The sequence below is a fragment of the Tenebrio molitor genome, chromosome 7, assembly GCF_963966145.1.
Source record: "Tenebrio molitor chromosome 7, icTenMoli1.1, whole genome shotgun sequence".
Lineage (NCBI taxonomy): Eukaryota > Metazoa > Arthropoda > Insecta > Coleoptera > Tenebrionidae > Tenebrio > Tenebrio molitor.
The window spans coordinates 395078-414828 of NC_091052.1; the positions used below are offsets into that span (position 1 = coordinate 395078).

At 35.7% G+C, this 19751-nt stretch overlaps 2 protein-coding genes across 7 annotated transcripts; one reads left to right on the plus strand and one right to left on the minus strand.

Annotated features, from left to right (window-relative positions):
- Positions 1-7956: 7956 nt before the first annotated feature.
- On the minus strand, positions 7957-16099 carry LOC138135422 (uncharacterized). Of its 2 annotated transcripts, none has more exons than XM_069054148.1 (7): positions 15924-16099; positions 12414-12851; positions 12126-12348; positions 11484-12073; positions 11208-11438; positions 8570-9715; positions 7957-8235 (listed from the first exon to the last, which is right to left on the minus strand). In XM_069054148.1, the coding sequence occupies exons 1-7, from the start codon at positions 16097-16099 to the stop codon at positions 7989-7991; spliced, it is 3051 nt and encodes a 1016-aa protein (XP_068910249.1). In that variant the 3' UTR covers positions 7957-7988. The 2 variants fall into 2 exon arrangements, with proteins under 2 accessions (XP_068910249.1, XP_068910248.1); XM_069054147.1 differs by having other exon boundaries at positions 12414-12857.
- Positions 16100-16161: 62 nt separating this feature from the next.
- LOC138135425 (stAR-related lipid transfer protein 7, mitochondrial-like) lies at positions 16162-19724 on the plus strand. 5 transcript variants are annotated; one of them, XR_011160978.1, is made up of 5 exons: positions 16162-17025; positions 18574-19142; positions 19372-19497; positions 19551-19615; positions 19680-19724. XR_011160978.1 is itself a non-coding variant. In XM_069054151.1 (3 exons), exons 1-3 carry the CDS (start codon positions 16162-16164, stop codon positions 19552-19554), a joined length of 1437 nt encoding a protein of 478 aa, XP_068910252.1. In that variant the 3' UTR covers positions 19555-19724. The 5 variants fall into 5 exon arrangements, 2 of the variants coding, with proteins under 2 accessions (XP_068910252.1, XP_068910251.1); XR_011160977.1 differs by having other exon boundaries at positions 19551-19724; XR_011160980.1 differs by lacking the exon at positions 19372-19497.
- The last annotated feature ends 27 nt before the right edge of the window (positions 19725-19751 follow it).

Here is a 19751-nt window from a genome sequence, read left to right on the forward strand (position 1 = left end):
TAATCATCGATTCAACTATATTACATTTTATGTACCTAATTATACCTTTAAATTTCAAAAATAATTATACAAATAAGTGTATCACACTACAAAATAATAGTAATAAATAACTGCAAACTACGAGTAAGTGATGACTGATGAAGTGATGAGCATTTCTTATTCTACAAAGCTTTTTTCTGAAAGAAACATTTTACATTTTACAATAAAATAAATTAACAATTTGTGCATTTTTGACTAAATATGGCAGTCTGTATGTCTGTTCTGTAATAAAAGATGACAAATTCCATATGAGCATAGTCTAGTTTTTCTTTGTCGAAATAAATAGAAATAAAAACAAAACGGAAAATGATTCAATGTTTTGCAAAGTAACCTTTATTAATTACATGGTTGTTGTGAACGACATTTGTGTTAATGAAAATAGCAGAATTATCTCTGCGCACACAGTTAATTATTTTCAGAGGAAGTAATAATAATTAGTCATACCCTCCAATCAACAGTTAGTGGAGCAGGCGTCACATTAAATTAAATATGGAAATAAATATATGTAATTATATTTTTTGATAATCGTACGGTAAATTTTGTGATTATTAGAAAAAATAACGTGACCACACTGTACATGCATACAGGTGTTCCAAAAATGGCGTACTAACGGTGCACTACGGTGTAGCAGAGATTACCGTAAACGTCAGAAAAATGTTTAAAAAATTCTATTGGACTTATTTGCTGATTTGGCGGTCTTTGAAAGTGGCACTCAACAGGTCAATTATTTTGAAATATATGTATGAAATTGTCACTTTACACAATTACCACTTATAATTTCAGCAACGGGAATAGTACCGCAATCTCTTTTTAAAAATTTAAAAATTCTGGATTTAGGGAACACATTGGTAGTTGAAATCCAAAAAGGTATATTATTATACTCATGTCACATCGTGAGGAAGTTCCTTAACATTGACACAGAACATAATAAAACACAACAAAGTCAAAATGCGGAGGCGAGACGCCGGTAATTATGTTGATAAGCACTGCACTATTACTTGATAGTAATATCCGTAATAGTGTATGTACTCCGGCAAAATTGCCGTGCCGCCGGGTGGTGGAGGGTTAAGATAAAAATAATTGATTTTTTTGTCGGAAACATTTTTTCCATATTTTTTTCATTTACATTTAAATATCCTCGAAGTAATTTGTACGCCAATTTTGGGACACCTGTATTTATTGTGGTGCTAAAGTCAATGTAATACCCCAAGGCAGTAAAATATCTTTGTCTAACATAAACATTTTGGATGAAACGGACAACTACAAAAAAAAAGTATCTCTGAAAGGTCAATTGAATCTTGTTGTTTTATACAGCGTGTTATGCGTTAGGAAAATTTAAACGGTGATAGAACTCATCAAAACAAATTACTTTTCTATTTACCATTTTTTCGAAAACTCAAATGTATGCTCGAATTTATTTTCACCGTATTCCGTGTCATCGAGTCGTTTATGGATGGGACGGTGAAAGAACAACGGCTTCGTACGAAACAAGTTGACGCAAAAAAAGTAAATACGCAAAAACCCAGGCGGATAGGTCTTGCAAAAACTTACTGACACAATTTAGTCACATCCTTCACCTGCATGCGGCGGTGTTTACAAATTATCAGAAAGTGAATTTCCCGTAATTATCGTTAAAAATGGTGAAGTAGGTACACTAATCCGGAGTTAACAGACATGGTGCTCATCTACGGGGAAGCTTTATCAAATGCTGATGCAACCAGGTTTTTGTATGTAATTAAGTAATTTGGCTAAAATTGAGTTGAGTAAACCGGGCTTACTATAATAAATAAATAAATATTTTAATAGTAACCATAGACAGAGTAAACAGACTTTTACCTACATTAGCGAAAAAACATTGTTCTACTTTTTTCTGTCCGTGACTATACCAACTGTGCGTTAATTAATCCCAAAATGAAACAGAGAAGACATTATTCCACATCTTTCTGTTAAACTTTATAATTCAAGAGTATAAACGTAATGAAAACGGTGTTCCCTTAGAAGTCGAAATTAATTGGGTCTGAAATATGTGAACTATTTCCAGGTAAGTATGCAATAATTTATAATGGAGCTGCAGACCCTTTGGTGATCCTGTCGACATTAGTGAGAGCTTCCAACTCTCAGGGCGAATTAAAGCGAATTTCTATTCCGTGAAGGGATTATGTAATATATCGCAAAACTTTAATCTGCTTTTGATGAAATTCTATTTTATTTTTGTATAGTTGAAAAAAACTGCACTCCAATTACAGCAACTCCAGACATTTAACTTTAGCGTTGGAACGTGACTGTACTATTGGTAGCAAAAAAAGTGGGACATCAACATCACTGTCTTGACTTTTAATGTGAAATGACCATTATCTGTTTCTAACCCTACTTTGAATTGATTGACGTTGTCATTAGGTAGGTTGTAGGGAATGAGTGTAAGTAAGTAAACTTGACTCAAGTTGCAAAAAACCACTTGTCATTTGCAACAGCATTTTTTTCATATTTTTGAACCAAATAAAGGCACAAAGGGACAGAAAATCATAGTTTGGGTTGAATATTTTCCATATAAGTACAATTTTAAAGTAATTTAAAATGACTAATGCCATAAAAGTGCTGTTGCAAATGCAAAGTGGTTTTTTGCAACTTGAGTCAACTTTATGTATGTAGTGAATATTTATTTAGTGCAGTCCCAATCAAAATCTACTTTTGAAAAAAAATTGTTTAATTTTTAATGAATTTATTCCACATTCTTTTGCCGCTCACTGTATACCTATAGTACTATTGGGAGCATGGAATTTCGGGCAGCAATTTAAATGCCATTTAAAAAAACCCAATGTAGTCTAAGCTTTATTGTCATAAATGTCACAATTAATTTTGACTGGACTTCAAAATAAACTGTCACAAATATTATGCACAATTATTTTACATTTTGGCTATTTATTTCCAAAATTTAATAAAACACTGTTCAGTTTTTGGAAAATCACATCTAAGCACCTGCAACTTTTCAGGATTGATGAATGGAATTTGTGAAAATGATATGTGACAATAGTGGATATTAAAATGAGGTTATTAATACGTCTAGCACCTAAAGCCTATTTCACATATTATATGTATTAGTCAAATTCCAAGTCTGCCCGAAATTCCGTGCTCGCAATAGTACATACAGTGTGAACATAACGTTTGGAACAAAATTAATAATAGCGTTAGGTGATGTTTTTAACAAAATCACTGGGACCGATCGATTTTATTACAAAAAATACCATCCTATGACGTGTAATTTGTTTAAATAACGTCATTGGTTTTTGTGCAATGACGTCATTACCAATTTTTTAAGACAATCCCTACTTTTTCTCCTTTTTCTGATACTAACTACTACTACTACATACTACCTCAATGACGAATAAAAAAATTCTTAAATAACAATTTTTTGAGAAAAGGACAAATTTTACTTCAGAACTGGAATTTAATTTTTGATTTAAAAATTTTAATTGACCTCAAACAAAAACAAACAACCATCAAGGTTAAATGCGTTGAAAACCCCCAGTAATAAATGTTTAAATACAGCCCATTTCTGAACCTTCAATAATAATTTGAGTTATTTATGACGGCCGACGGCACTGGGCTGTCCCAACCGTTCCATCCAACATGAAAGTATTAGTAGGTTATAAAGACCTGCATAAGTCGTTCACAATATCTTTTTTTGTTTTTTTGAAAAACATTGATTGATGCGGATCTGATTAAATTTGTTCCACTACTAATAATTACCTCTGGCTTAAACCACTACTACCCAATTTCAGTAAACTTTAATTACTTCCCTTGATTATGGCAATAAAAACAACACCAAAGTAGAGAAATAAAATGATAAAGAAATAGATAAAAAGAGAACATCAACGTTTATGAGAATCATGAAATTCGCTCCAATTGTTACCACACCAGTCCTAATTTCATGTAGGGAACAATATTCACTTCACTTCAATTTCAAATACTTAACCTCGGTTTAACTTCAGCTATAAACGGCAGAACCTTCGTTTATTAAAATTAATTGCCCGAGAAAAATGTCTTCCTATTACTTCAGACTATTTACAGTAAACAATAGACATTTGCGAATTATAATACCGTCGCCATTGCTGTGTCGAATCTTCTTCGCTGTTGCTATTTGTAAAGCGAAAAGCTCAAAATAAAATGAAACAAACATGTTTTATTTGAACTCATCCGGAATTAATGACTCAAAAACCCCCCAATATTTTCCAATTAATCAACATTCAAACAACAGCTTTGACACTGCGGGAGGGATGCTTAAAGCAGTCGGGAAAAGTTAAATCGAAATAAAAAGTGTGAATCGATTTGATGTTTATCAACCTAAAGTTGGCTTACTTTTACATCATTTACATTTTCAACCGTCGATTTCTGGATCGGTGCTTCTTTAATTGCGGCTTTAACTTCTCTTAAAAGCATACTCAGATTGATAAATGTTAAAAAAGTAAAGTTACTTATTTATTTCCTCCTCTGGTTAGAATTCACGTTTGGAAAACTTTACCTTCATTTTGTCTGGACGAGACCCACCACAATTTTACAACCGATACCTACTGTAATCCTGTTTCAAATAAAAGCATCACCTGCTACTCCTAACACTCACCTAATCCTACAAAGTTTCTCTGGCATTTCTTTGCGATTGAAATATGTAAAATACAAAACATGACTCGAATCTTTAAAAAAAATCAAAATTTCTATCCACTTCCAAGTTCCACGATTAAAACTTCTCGCTTAGCGTCACGTCTCTCGCCATTTTTTAAGGCTATGGTTAATTTATAGTTGATTAACTCCCCCCGTTTACTACTGTCAGTAGCAGAAACGCCTCAAATTGGACCCTTTGGGTAATCCAACTTCTAGAAATGTGCTAAGAGTAAAGTAAAGGAATTAACTCGACTAAATCCTCTGCTAATTTGTCTCGAAAGAAAACGAATTCAAGTCAGCGCCGTACTTAGGGTGTCAAGGGTAAGAAAGGATTTTTTAACGTAAAAGAAAAGATTTGAATTAGACAGGGAAACAATTCCAAAAGATTTACACGCTTCCAACTGAAAATTTAAACTTACCTCAGGGATTGAGAAATTTTAACAATAAATAAAATAAATCGTATAATTAATTCGAATATTTATCATTTAAATAATGAATTCGTAACGCCATCACAAAAACACTCTCCCAGAAAATAATTAATCAAAATGAAACTGCAAATGACAGGCACTAAGACGCAATTCTTGTAGAAACTAAATTAATGAATTAAGAATCAACTTAGTTTAGTACATTGGGTATATATACAGTATGTTATTGAAATGCGTTAAGAAAATTTAAAAACAAATTACTTTTCTATTTACCATTTTTTCGAAAAATCTTTCTAAACCCAGATGAAATTTTAATTAGTTTGATCGTAAATTCTAGTATGTAACCCGCCAATGTCTCCGGCGCGTACATTAAAAGCGAAAGAAGATAAAAACTTATAGAGTCAAGCAAAAACCAATTCTTTACTCGTAGTAAGTGAGAGTGACATTGAAGTTACGCACCACACTTGCTCAAGGGCACTAACCTTTAAATTAAATGTTCGAAATGACGCCCTCCGTAATCGATGCACGCCCTCATCAACATGTCAGAATTTTATCGAATCGTTTTAAATGGCCGCATAAAAAAAGTCAAGGGTTTAGGTCCGGTGAACGATCTGGCGATAACACTGGTCAATTACGACCTATTGAAGAAGCCATTGACAAAATGCAATTCGACGTGGTGGATGTTCTGATTTTAAGTGTTGAACGTGTTGAAGATGATACAGATGTAATCCCTGTTCGTGCAGCGTTCTCCAAATTGTAAATCTGGAAACGTCAATTCGTAATCCAAGTCGTCGGCAACTAACATTCGGTTCTTCGTCAACAGGACAGGACAGGACTAACAGTACCATAATCCCTTGAATCCTGGACAACATTCACAAAGGTATGTGGACAGGGAACTTGGCGACCGACAAATCTCTTCATGTACCTACAAACGCCTGGTTGCATCAGCATTTGATAAAGCTTCCCCGTAGATGATGTCTGTTAACTCCGGATTAGTGTACTTCACCATTTTTAACGATAATTACGGGAAATTCACTTTCTAATAAATTGTAAACACCGCCGCATGCAGGTGAAGGACGTGACTAAATTGTGTCAGTAGGTAAGTTTTTGCAAGACCTATCCGCCTGGGTTTTTGCCGTATTTACTTTTTTTGCGTTAACGTTTTTCCTACGAAGCCGTTGTTCTTACACTGTCCCATCCATAAACGACTCGATGATACGGTGAAAATAAATTCGAGCTTAAATTTGAGTTTTCGAAAAAATGGTAAATAGAAAAGTATGTAATTTGTTTTGATGAGTTCTATCACCGTTTAAATTTTCGGTAATTGTTCACTTTAACTATTTCTGGAATTTTCGCATTTTTTCTGGCTAGACAGCCTCAGGGCGTCCTCCTAGATCGTTTCCCACCATTCAAACCTTGTGCAAATGCCTTTTTTTTCTCTCTTGTTGTGTTTCAAGGTCGCGTCAAGGTCGCGCCAAGTCTTAGTATAACTAAAGGGTAAGGAAAATTTTTATTTGCACAAGGTTTGACTGGTGGGAAACGATGTAGGAGGACGTCCTGAGGCTGTCTAGCCAGAAAAAACGCGAAAATTCCAGAAGTAGTTAAAGTGAACAATTACCAAATTTTCCTAACGCATTTTAATAACACGTTGTAGATATAAGATTCGTCGAAACGGTCCAATTCGCATATCAAGAACACCTGCATTCTCGTCATGCAGAGACGGACTAATTTATATTCATTCTTCACATAAACTGTGTTCTATGAGGTGAAGTGCACGTGAAGTGTCCTATTTTTGTTGATCTTATGTTCAAGTGTTGTTTTTTGTTGATAATAAGGATTTTAGCAAGTGAATATAGTGAAGAACAATAGAAGAATGGTCCTTGCTGGGCATTTAACTAACCGAGTGTTATTACTATTATTGGCGAAATTGAGCTTTGAACTAACAAATTTAACAACAAACGCGTATGTACTATTGTAGATAACTACATACCTAATTATTGTAATGTAAGACAATTTTAAATAATTCATTACTAAATACATCTCTGTGTAAAGCGTGCCACAATGACGTCATGACTCGTGTCGTATGTCGACGTCGCTTCTCTTTGACTCGTTTTTATAACATTTTTTTCTCTCGTGATATGCGAATTTCGACCGTTTCGACGAATTTTATATCTACCCAATGTGTAATACCTGTAGGTATACTCCGTACTCTGATAGATTGCACGTTTTTTGACAGAAGACAGACACAGAAACTGGTTTGGCGGGAATTAATCTGCAGGGATACAACGGTTTTCTACATAACGTGAAACAATTGAGATGGAGAGTTTAGTATTTTTCACTGCTTTATGTTTTGGAACTAGAATTTAAAAACGTGCAATCTATCACCGTACGGAGTATACATACTATTATGAATAATGTGTGTGCATCGTTAATATTTCTTGTGGCTGAAAAGTTCCGAACACCTCCACTCTTTAGTTGCAACTCATGTCAACCCTGTTCCTCTTCTTTTGTCGAGTCCTTTCACATTTAAAGAATTTATTATTGAGTGGTTATTAAAGATTAGAAAAAAGGGAAAAACGGCTAACAATAATTTATTGTATCATTATTCTCTTGGTATTTGTATACCAGAGTATACGACTTTATTATCTAGATAATAAAAACCACTAAATTTGCACGGATTAGCCCTAATAACTGATTACTGGCAGCGACACGAGTGGAAACTATTTATTAGGCTTGCCTTGTTACGCAATTCATTATCTGTAATAACCGTTTGTTAGTTAATCTGGTGGCAATAATTTGATGGAAACTAGATCATCGATGAGAAAAAACTACGCCGCATACTGAATCAATTTTATTGCACGTTTCAATTTACAATTTGGAATTCTTCATCATGTACTCTGCTAATAATTCCGCTTGTTCTTTGCCTGATTCATATGCCCCGTGTGTCGTCGAATAGTGCGAAGAATGTGCTGCTTCTCCTGCTATTAGTAATCGTGGTTTACCATCGACAAATATGGGCTCCGAGAGTTGATGCATTCCTAAATTCAAGCGGTCGCAGTCTGGAGTAATATGGCTGTACCCTCCCAAAACCCAAGGATTTGAAAACCAAGTCGTTCTAAAAAAAAAAAACAATGAGCAGATTATACAGATCCTAATTTACTAAGCACATTTAAAAAAAACTTATCGCAGCATGTTAAAGAAAAGGTTACTTAAATAAGGCAAAAAATGGTAATAACCTTAACAATACAGATGGAATTTGGTTCGAATCAAATATTTAGTTGAATCGTATCGACAGATCCATAAACGATAAAAGCATCTCCCTTAATAAATAATTAATTTTATTCCCCTGCTGTTGCTTTTCTGCCGTAGAAAATACGACCGTACTTTGTTTATCATCAAAACTCAAATAAACCTCATTCTCTTAGTCGAGTGCACCAAACAAAACTCACCTTATAACTTTCACAGGATCAGGTATAATTCGATCACGAATAAATCTTCTGAATAAGATCATACAGTGAGTTCTGACATCCTCATCGCTTAAACCTTCCATAAGTTTCACTCCTTCACCTCCGACCCAACCTACTAGGGCTGTTGGCCCGTGTAAAACCGGATCAAAACCAGTAATATATCTTATCCAACGACTTTCATAAGTCAAAGCGTACTTCCTGCCCCAAACAAATTGGAATCCATCAACATCCCACCATTTGTGGTCAAATATCAAAAATATTTTACCGACTCCGTGAAAACCCAAATGTTCGATATTTTCAGACATTCCCGGTGGCAGCGGAGGAGTTATTTTCAAACGTTTCAAAACTCCTAATGACGGGGTAACGATTACATGATCGCAGGTAATTATCGATCCGTTATTACAAATAATTTTGTTCGTCTCGTCGGAGACGGTAGAGCGTCGAATTTCTTTAACAGGCGTCGAAAGTAAAAGGGAGCCTTTCGGTAAATCATCAACTAAAATTCTAACCAACTCGCTGTAACCGCATTTTAAGTTAATGTGAGCCTTGTCGTCTGCACAGACATATTCTCCCCATCCTTTAGCTGAGAGATGTTTTAAATTCAAACAGGAATTATCGATAACTTGAAATCGAACGTGCCAATCAAATAATTCCAGTTTAATCTCCTTCATGTCGTCGGGATCATCGCATTTATTTAAATATTCCGTAAATCTCGCCGACATATATTCGCCGACTGATTTCGGATAATCGGCAGCGCCGACAAACTCCTCACATTCGCTGAGAATTTTCCCGACTTCGAAATCCACTCTCTTAACTACATCCTCATCAATAATTTCCCCATTATCTCTAACATAGAGACCCAATCCTTCCTCGGACGTTATTTCGGACAGGAGATCATGCTGGAGAGCCAGTTCATATAATGGATTTTCTCTGCCGTGGATCCACTGGGCACCCAATTCGAGTATATTATCGTCCAATTCTAAAGTATGTACGCGCCCTCCAGCCCTACATTGAGCTTCTAACACCACGAAATCGGTACAACCCAGTTTATGGAGAGTCGTAGCGGCTCCTAAGCCAGCCATTCCTGCTCCTATAATTACCACTTTACGACGAATTAACTTCGCGGACCTACAACAATACGGAGTTAAGTTGCTGGATTTTCGGAGATGCCGCGGTTGCTTACTTGACTGGTTAAGGAGAAAGATCAAGCAAGTCGCTAAACAACACCAAAATGTTAATTTAATTTACTCGGATACATGCGCTGTAGTATTCAAAAGGGAGGCTAACAATTAGGAAGCTAGAGCAGGCACCAAACGATATAAACTTACGCTGAAAATACAAATCTTACAGCGAAACAACAAAGACTTCAATTTCTGTAAGCAACTACACAAAAAAAGTTATTTCATAGTCGACGTATTGGTCGGTTATAGCAAATCGCTTCAAATTTGAAGGATTTTGATTCAAACCAGGAAACTAGCTACTTTTAAATACGAATGATAAATAGAGCATTCTTAAAAACTTCTAATTCACCATTGGTACTAAACTATTAAGTAATATGCTTAAAAAATACAACACTTCCGACATAATTATGTACGTACGTTGAAACCATGAGTGGAATTCGACCAACAAAAAATGAAACAGATAAAATTGTATTATTTTGAGAACGGATGTACACTTTATTTAACAACTGTACCGTAAGAGAGTGTATTGTTCGTTATACAGCAAATCCGTAAGCGCTAGAAAAGTATACAGAAGAAACGGTCTTTATACATCTCGTTTTCTATATTTTTATTTTTTTTTATTATCTTGCTAGCGGCACCTGTTGGCTGACAAATTGAAAAAAGTTATGTATGTTAAAATTTTACAACTACTAACACATGCTGCCATAAAAAAATCAATATGTTCAAACCAAACAGGTCAAATAACTAGGGATGTGAAGCGTGTGTGATGGAAGCCACCGCAGCGTTTGCAGATAACAAGCTTTGTAACCAAATGTTCTCGTCTCATTGTGAATTAATTACTATTGTTTACGGCGTATCGTAATTTATATAAAAAGCATTATAATTTTCCTTTCATTATATTTTTTACATAAAAAGCTCTTGATTAATTAATAACATTGAATTACAAAACTGTAAAAACAACTACCTCTTGGTATTTTTCAATTTTTCACAGCGGACCTAGAATATTAAAAAATCAATTACTCATTGCTTAACAAATACGACGTAATAGTAGTATCTTTAAAGAAAAATTTGATATACACAAAATTATTTAACATTTCTTTACTCATTTTACATTAAATTTAATCAAAATTGTAGATATCAAGCATACCTGAAATATTACAGTTTATTTCCGTCTTCTGCAGAGAAAAATCTACTGATACAAACTTACAACTTACCTTCTCGTCAAGGCATTAAATGATTAAAATATTATTTTGGTCTTTTCAGTTATTGTACCATTTGCGCTGTAAACAACTGTTCAAAGAACCATCACTTTCTATTTGAATATAAAAGCGAGAAGATACAAGTTAATTAGATAGAAGCCCAGCAATCATTAACAAGCTACTCATGCAGTAAAAAAATTTAAAGGTACTACCACGGAATGGCACTGTAGCCTTACGTACTTGTAAATTTTTGAAATCCTTTCGGCTTCTCTATACCCAGTTTCAATAGCTCCATGTACCGTTGAGAAGTAGTTAGCATGAGTGGCTTCTCCTGCAAATAAGAGAACCTGTCTACTACTACTATTAACAACAGGACTTGCCAAATCTCGAGCAGAAATGTTAACTTTGTCGGCTTCTAAACACTGGTAAGTGTAACAGCCATTGAAATGGGGGTTGGTCTTCCATTTAGACCTACAAAATATTGTTAATGTATTTCTATCAGACTTTTAGACTCACCTTAATACTGCATCTGGTTGGGAAATGTTGTATTTTTGTCCTAAAAATTTTTTTAGTAAAAATATACAGCCATCAACAACCACATCGTCAGATAATTGTTCTATTCGTTCGATCATTTTCCCGACTACCCAGCATAACAATATTTTCGGATGACTGTCTACCACATAAAAACCAAAAACATCCTCGAGCCACGATCTTCCATCTTCACAAGGTCCGTATGGAAATTCGTCCACTAGATTTTTCCTGTCCTCTTCGTTCCAGATCAAACTGAAACCCTTTACGTGATCAGGCCACCATTGCGTTGGAAATTTTAAAAGAATTTTTTTCACGTTGCCGATAGCCATAACTTCTATAGCTTTCTGTTTTGCGAAAGGCAACTCAGGTATGAAAGTTTTCGACAGATTTTTCAAAACACCCAAAGACACAGTTATAATCACGTGATCACAGTTGTACGACGAACCGTCGGAGCAATCGACTGTAACGCCGCCACCGTTTACAATTTTTGAATCCCACAGTATTCGGTTGACTTCCTTATTCAAAAATATTTTACCGTCTAGTGGCAACTGTTTGGTTATGTCAGGTACTTTTTTCTGAAAAACGGGTTTTGTAGGAAATTTTGCAGGAATTCAATGCAAATGGTACCATTAGAACGTCAAGAATCGTCTTAAACCCCTTATTTCTCCACTGCAAGTACAAATCACCTTCGCATTCCTTGTAGTAAAAAGGTCCTGCCGAAGAAAGTTCAAACCAACTGTCCGCCGGATCTAAATTTATCATCAATTTATGGAACCAGTTCAACAAAGGTTCGGACATATGTCTTATCTGTTCGTTATCTCCAAATAATCGAGATACTCGTTTTCTGTACCTAAAATTTCATCAATGCCAGTCGTTTCTTTCGATTGTGTTATTAAAAAACAGCCAGTTGCTTACTCATTTGTGACGTAATCCCCGTAAGTTCCTTTAGCCTTCCTGGCCGCTTCTTCATCATCGGCCACTTCATCTAAGATTTCGAGTAATCGATCTGTAACTGATCTGTCAACAACACTTCCGTCGGATGAATAAAATGTAAAATCCGTGTAGTTATTGTGCGATGAGCTTAGCAAGTCTAAATCTTTGACCAGATCGTATACGATGTTGCCTTTTTGACCGTGACACCATTGACCTCCAAGATCCACTGTGCTACCATCGAACTCCACTGAATGAATACGACCACCGATGCGATTTTCGGCTTCCAATACAATTAGATCGTTCATTCCGTTTTCGAGAAGACGAGTTGCAGCCGCTATTCCAGCAGCACCCGCTCCTATAATTACAATTTTTGGGATATTCGACGCCATTACCGGTAACGCTGTCTTCCTGGTGGTTAATCTAGAACTGTTGTAGTATTTACTGCTAGATGTTTGCGATGAGGTTATCAGTCAGCAGATTGCAAATTTACAGATAAGGTTTCCTTTGACAATAAATAAGCCTTGTGTCGAATGAGCGAAACGAGCATCTTTAAAGAAACTTATCAGTTCCGATGCAACTTGAACAGAAAAATGAAGCACGATTGGTCCCTACATAAATATAAAATGACCAACCGACAAAAATGAATGATGAATTATCTCCATAAATCGATTCCAAGTTCCGTAACATTTTAAAGGGTAATGTGCTGATGATACGCAAAGAAAACTTACTGCTACATTTAGCCAAGCGTTTTGCGTTAAAATAACATTTAAATGCAGCTGAGTGCGGTTATTCCTAAATAACCGGCAGGAAAATGATAGTGTTTACCTTCGTCTGTGTACATGTTTGGAAGGGTTATTTTAAAAATTGTTCACATAAATTCGATATTTTTAGGAAGCGAGAAAATTTCGTTCACTGGATTAAATGCTTTAAAATATCCTTTTGTTCAAAGTAAACCAAAACTTTTATGTGACACGAATGAGACAATTATTGTTCATCAACGGTTTCTCCGCTTCGCGCAAAATCGTGTCGGATCAAGTTCTATTTAAATTCACAACGGCGAATATAGATTGGGGAATTTTCATTGTAAACTCCTCAAAAACGCCAAACAATCATTCCAAGCGCAACCACGATTACCTAAAAAGACAACTCTGGAAGTGTTGAGCTAACTTAGGTTGGACCGCAACGAAGCTACCTACTTGACATTGTAACGATTGGAAATACAAACCTGGTGCTGGTGTTTCTTTAATATTTAGAAAAATATTAATTCATTCCATGAATAGTTTAGGTTTTAACAAGACAATTGAAAAAACGAAGAACAAATAAATATTATGACAATGTACGAGTATTAATCATATTTTTGAGGTAAAAACGTTATCATCTAGAAATTTTCGAAGATGAGCCAGTATTTTTCGTTCAAATTCCTTGATTTTTTTAAAACTTCCTATTTGTTCATGAAATATGAACGTTTCTGCTACAGTTTTTCCATAAATCTTCCCACTAATTCATTTCTTTAGCGATGATGGTCTCTGTTTGAATTTAAAAATTCATTATAAATAATTCCGTTCATATCCCACCATATTGATACTATAATTTAGTTTAAAGGAAATTTTTGGCAGAACATGATTAAAAAGGATCCATCATCACCTTGTTAGAAATCGTCTCAGAAAGGATTGATTTTCCAAAGAAGAGAGGTACATCTAGGTATTCTTTGTTAACGAGTTTTTCCGTCAATTGTTGTTGATACTATTTGTTGCCATGAAATGTGCCGTTAATGGCGAGTCAGTTCATAACCAAAGCAAAACTAAAAGTAAAGTATTGAAAATGACAATGAAAGTAAGTAAAATATAATCAATATTTTCTTCTAAGGCTCTCAAAAAAACTACTATATTTCACTCACTATTTTTAGTGTGTAAAATATCTGTTTATGGTAATAGCGAAAAAATTAAAAAGCGTTAAAAAAGTGCCGCAGCCTGTCATTATTTCACTCTGGCGTTATGCAAATACGGGGTGATCAAGAAGGACTGTTTAAGTTGGTAACACTGGATCGTATTTTAAATCGTATAACAGGAGTAACTTCCGGTTGTTGGTGGCTTGTCGTTGTTAATGCTGTACCTATATCAGATATTTGTCAAATAAACCAACAAAACATATCCAGTTGCAGTGTTATAACTAACCGAATTAAAAAAATTTCTTAATTGTAGTGCCAACTTAAACAGTCCTTCCTGATCACCCGGTACATGCACACAAACAGCTGAATCATTAGAGTCCATTGAAAACAATTATTGAAGTTGTCTCGCGATCTCAGCTTTTTTTTCGTATTGATTGTTTTTCTAATTGCAGACAGTCTAACTTTCCATTCTTGAATCATAGTATGTACTCTTGCGGGCAAAAAAAGTAGGACACCAAATTTCTGTCAGTTTTGAAAAATTCGATGTAGTTGAAGCTTTATTGTCATTTTTTTGACACTATTCTATCTGACAGTTTAGAAATTTATTTTAATTCCTATTTTACTTTTCCAACATATTGTATGATTAGCATTATCTGTGAAAACACGTGACCAAAAGAAAACCTCAAATAAGATCGGATTTTCAATATAAAGGGTGTTTTTTTAAATTTGGCGTCAAAGTAGGCGTTGGAGAGTCGATTGATGTCGCACCACTCGTGTAAAAGCGTAAGATTTAAACAGCTGATCCGTGATCCGTAACCTGTACAGTGCGTTCAACACAATCGACAGTTCAACTACGGTTCAACGCCTACTTCGACGCCAAATTTAAAAAAACACCCGTTATATACGCTACGCCACTGGCGGGGATACATAAGTGACGTCATAACAATTCTCGCGCAACTGCGATGACGACATGGCTTCTTTACAAAAAAATCCAACTCTAATGCCCGGTTTCTAGAACGGTCCAATAACTTAACGGCCGGTTAAATCAAGCGTTGCGATAGAAACGCTAGAAAGTGACCAATCACATTACATGATTTTTGTATTTATCGGAGATTTAACTAACTGGCCAAATAAAATGTTTCCAGAAACCGGGCCATAATGACTCTAAATACATCTCTGTGTAAAGCGTGCCACAATGACGTCATGACTCGTGTCGTATGTCGACGTCGCTTCTCTTTGACTCGTTTTTATAACATTTTTTTTTCTCTCGTGGTATGCGAATTTCGACCGTTTCGACGAGTGTTATGTCTACCCAATGTACTATATCTGTCAATTCCGATCACGAGCCCTCTATGTGGCGATTAGTAAATTCTTCCTTTACAGATTTCTTTATTGAAATACAACCATGCTTTTATATGTTTAAATTTTTTTAATGAATAATTAACTAGGCATTCTTAGTACAATCAATAAAAAGTCCATTGAAATGTAAACTAACCCAAAATTCTGACACCTGGCCTGTCCTCTACTCTTGCCTTATTTATTACCGGTGTTCTATTTTTGGAGCATGCATGTTGATCATATAATAAAATCTAATTTGTACTTACCTCACATTTTCGGCATAACCTTCACGTATCTCGTTGTTTACCGAGTTATCACATTTATTTAAGACAAACGGTGAGCTCGAGCACGAGCAGTGGTATCGCGTCACGTCAAAACCTTTACGTTGTGAAAATGTCAAAATTTTAGTATTCCATTGCCGGATTTTTCGAAATAATTCCATTCACATCGTTTAATAAACTACTAACTTGTAAGAACTACTGACAATTCCTTGCCGGCACGAGTATGTACCGCCGGAAACTATCCCAACCTTTCCCGAATTATCCTAACCTCAAAATTTTGCTTTTAGAAAACAAGAACATTAGCGAACAGTGTTACAGGTTTAGTTTCATGATTCGTCACGTTTCGACGCTGAAAAATGTACAAAACGTCAAAGAACGAGTAGAACTGATTCTTAAAAACAGCAAACTCTTTGGAGCACTGAAGGAAAAGTTCACGGCTGTGCCGCGATCTCTGAAAGATCAGTCCTCCAGCGTACTGCGAGTATGGGCTCACCAATGCGAATGTGTACTAGCTCAACGACTCCGTAGAGGCCAACAGATGTTTTGTTTGTACTCAAAACTGTGGGAGGAAAGAGCACTGCGAGAGTTCATCAAACAAATGAGAAACCGGCTCAGTGTTAAAGGACGTAACTTTGTAATAGGAGCGTTGGGACTCGCCGCCTATGATTGGCGAGCCAACCGGATTCCTGAAAGTGAAATTAGAAAACACAAGAAGGAATTAGACTATGTATACACTCTCAAAGAAAAGACTTTATGCAACAGTTGTACAAAAAACTCAAGAATCTGCCAATGCCAAAAGCCTGGTGATAACGCGGAGAAACCTCTAATGAGCTCTTATGACGATTGGAAAGTGTTCATAGAAAAAAATGATCTGGTTGTGTGGAGAAGATTGCACAGCTCAGGAAATTACGAATATAAAGTTTATGGGTCCTATTCTGATGTGTCAGCAGAAGACTTTTTGAATGTTCAAATTGACATCAACTATCGAAGACAGTGGGACACTACTGCTGTAGCGTTAAATGTTGTGGAAACTGACCCTGATCCTGCATCACACAGCGACATTGTCTACTGGGAAATGTTGTGGCCGGTATGTATTGCAGAAAAAAATCCTACAACTTAAAAATCATGAGTGAGAGTTCAAACATTTAGTCAATTAACATTCTGGTTCACCAACGTATTTGACTCTGGTAAGGATTTTCTAGCATTCATTGCATACAGCGTGTTAATGAAATGCGTTAGAAAAATTTAATAGAACTCATCAAAACAAGTTACTTTTCTTTTACCATTTTTTCGAAAACTCAAATTTATGCTCGAATTTATTTTCACCATATTCCGTGTCATTAAGTCGTTTATGGATGGGACGGTGAAAGAACGGCTTCATACGAAAAACGTTAACGCAAAAAAAGTAAATACGGCAAAAACCCAGGCGAATAGGTCTTGCAAAAACTTACTGACACAATTTAGTCACGTCCTTCACCTGCATGCGGCGGTGTTTACAATTTATTAGAAAGTGAATTTCGCGTAATTATCGTTAAAAATGGTGCAGTACACTAATCCGGAGTTAACAGACTTTGTGCTCATCTACGGGGAAACGTTATCAAATGCTGATGCAACCAGGCGTTTGTATGTAGGTACATGAAGAGATTTCCCGGTCGCCAAGTTCCCTGTCCACGTATCTTTGTGAATGCTGTCCAGCATTTAAGGGATTTTGGTACTTTTAGTCCTGTCCTGTCCTGTTGACGAAGAACCGAATGTTAGTTGCCGACGACTTGCATTACGAATTGACGTTTCCAGTTTTACAATTTGGAGAACGCTGCACGAACAAGGATTACATCCTTATCAATATCATCTTCAACGCGTCCAACACTTAAAATCCACCACGTCGAATTGCATTTTGTCAATGGCTTCTTCAATAGGTCGTAATTGACCAGTTTTATCGCCAGCTCGTTCACCGGACTTAAACCCTTGTGACTTTTTTATGGGACCATTTAAAACAGATTGTGTATGAGACTCCAGTTGACATCGAGGCAGTTCGATAAAATTCTGACATGTTGATGAGAACTCAAACTTCTGTGGCTCGAAGGGCACACAAGAGCGTGCTTCGATTACGGAGGGCGTCATTTCGAACATTTAATTTAAAGGTTAGTGCCCTTGATCAAGTGTGGTGCGTAACTTCAATATCACTCTCACTTACTACGAATAAAGAATTGGTTTTTGCTTGACTATCTAAGTTTTTATCTTCTTTCGCTTTTAATGTACGCGCCGGAGACATTGGCGGGTTACATACTAGAATTTACGATCAAACTAATTAAAATTTCATCTGGGTTTAGAAAAATTTTTCGAAAAAATGGTAAATAGAAAAATAATTTGTTTTTATGAGTTCTATCACCGTTTAAATTTTCTTAACGCATTTCAATAACATACTGTAAAGTGGAGTGGTTTGAATAAAAATCTCAAAGGACGGAAAATTTGTATTTGCAAATTTAAGTAAATCATTTCAATTCTATTTTTCTGGGCTGAGTCCACCAAACATCAGCCATTGAAGCGTTTCTATCGGTAGCAGCAGTCTCTTTCCTAAATCATACAAACCAAATTGATTATATGTCTTATTGATGAAAAATATTTTCATTTGTAGGCACTTTTTGCGAATAGAGACTACGTGTTCAATCGACGCTATCTCGTAGACTATAAAAGCAAAACTCTATTCTTAGTTAGCAAATCGACGAAACACCCCAGTTGCCCCAAAGAACAAACCAAATACAGAATTGAAGACTACTGGTCGTACATGGTCATTAAACCATACACTGAACTAAACAAACCCGGTATAGAGTTTAGCTTGACTTACTTTGATAATCCTGGAGTAAACATACCCGCTTCGGTTACAACTTGGGTGGCAATGAAAGCTATGCCCGATTTTTTGGAGCGGTTAAGAGAAGCTTCGCGGAAATATAGAAAATATTGTCAAGATTCGGGTCTGTGTCGCATTTGCAATATAATCGACCACGACAATAACAGATACCAATATCAATGGGATTATTTCGAAGATGACATCACCGACAATACGATATACGAAGCCCATTATAAAATTAAACCTTCTGAAGGAACTACACCATTAAAAGCACCACCTCAATGTGATGGCGACGTTGAGAATTTGAATAGTACGCAAGCCGCCAATGCGCAACCTGAAAGTCGCAGTTTCTGGAGGTATTTGCATCCAACTTATTATTTCAGCTGACATTGTTCACATGACACGTCCAAAACCATGTAGTCATTAGTGTCTCTAAGACTGTATGTACCTTTACACATAATGTAGTATGAAAATCGCAATATGACGACTTCTTGTGTGTACTGTATTAATTGTTAAGTGTTAATCCATTTTGTACTGTATTTTGTTAGGTACTTCTAGTTTGTAATTAACGCAAATATTTTGCAGATTTATTAAAAGGTTATTTAAATGAAAGATAATGTATCTTTTACACTTTACCTGCTTCTGATCGTAATCCAGCACTGTGTAGATGTTAATCAAAAATGAGAACCAGTATCCAGAGTTCTACCTAATGTCAATTTAGTAACTCATACTTTAAACATTTAGTATATTTTATTAAATTGCAGGTAAAAGAGCAAAACCTGATGCGAAAAGATGACGAATGACGCCGAGACGTGACAACGCAACACGGGTAAAAGAGAAAATAATCGACGTACTTGAAATTTGATGATTTCTCACCTGTGAATTATTTTTAGGCACCTTTAGCAGGCTATAAAAATAAACTGTTATATCAAACGTAACCGTTTTTTTAACTCTACGTCTAAAAA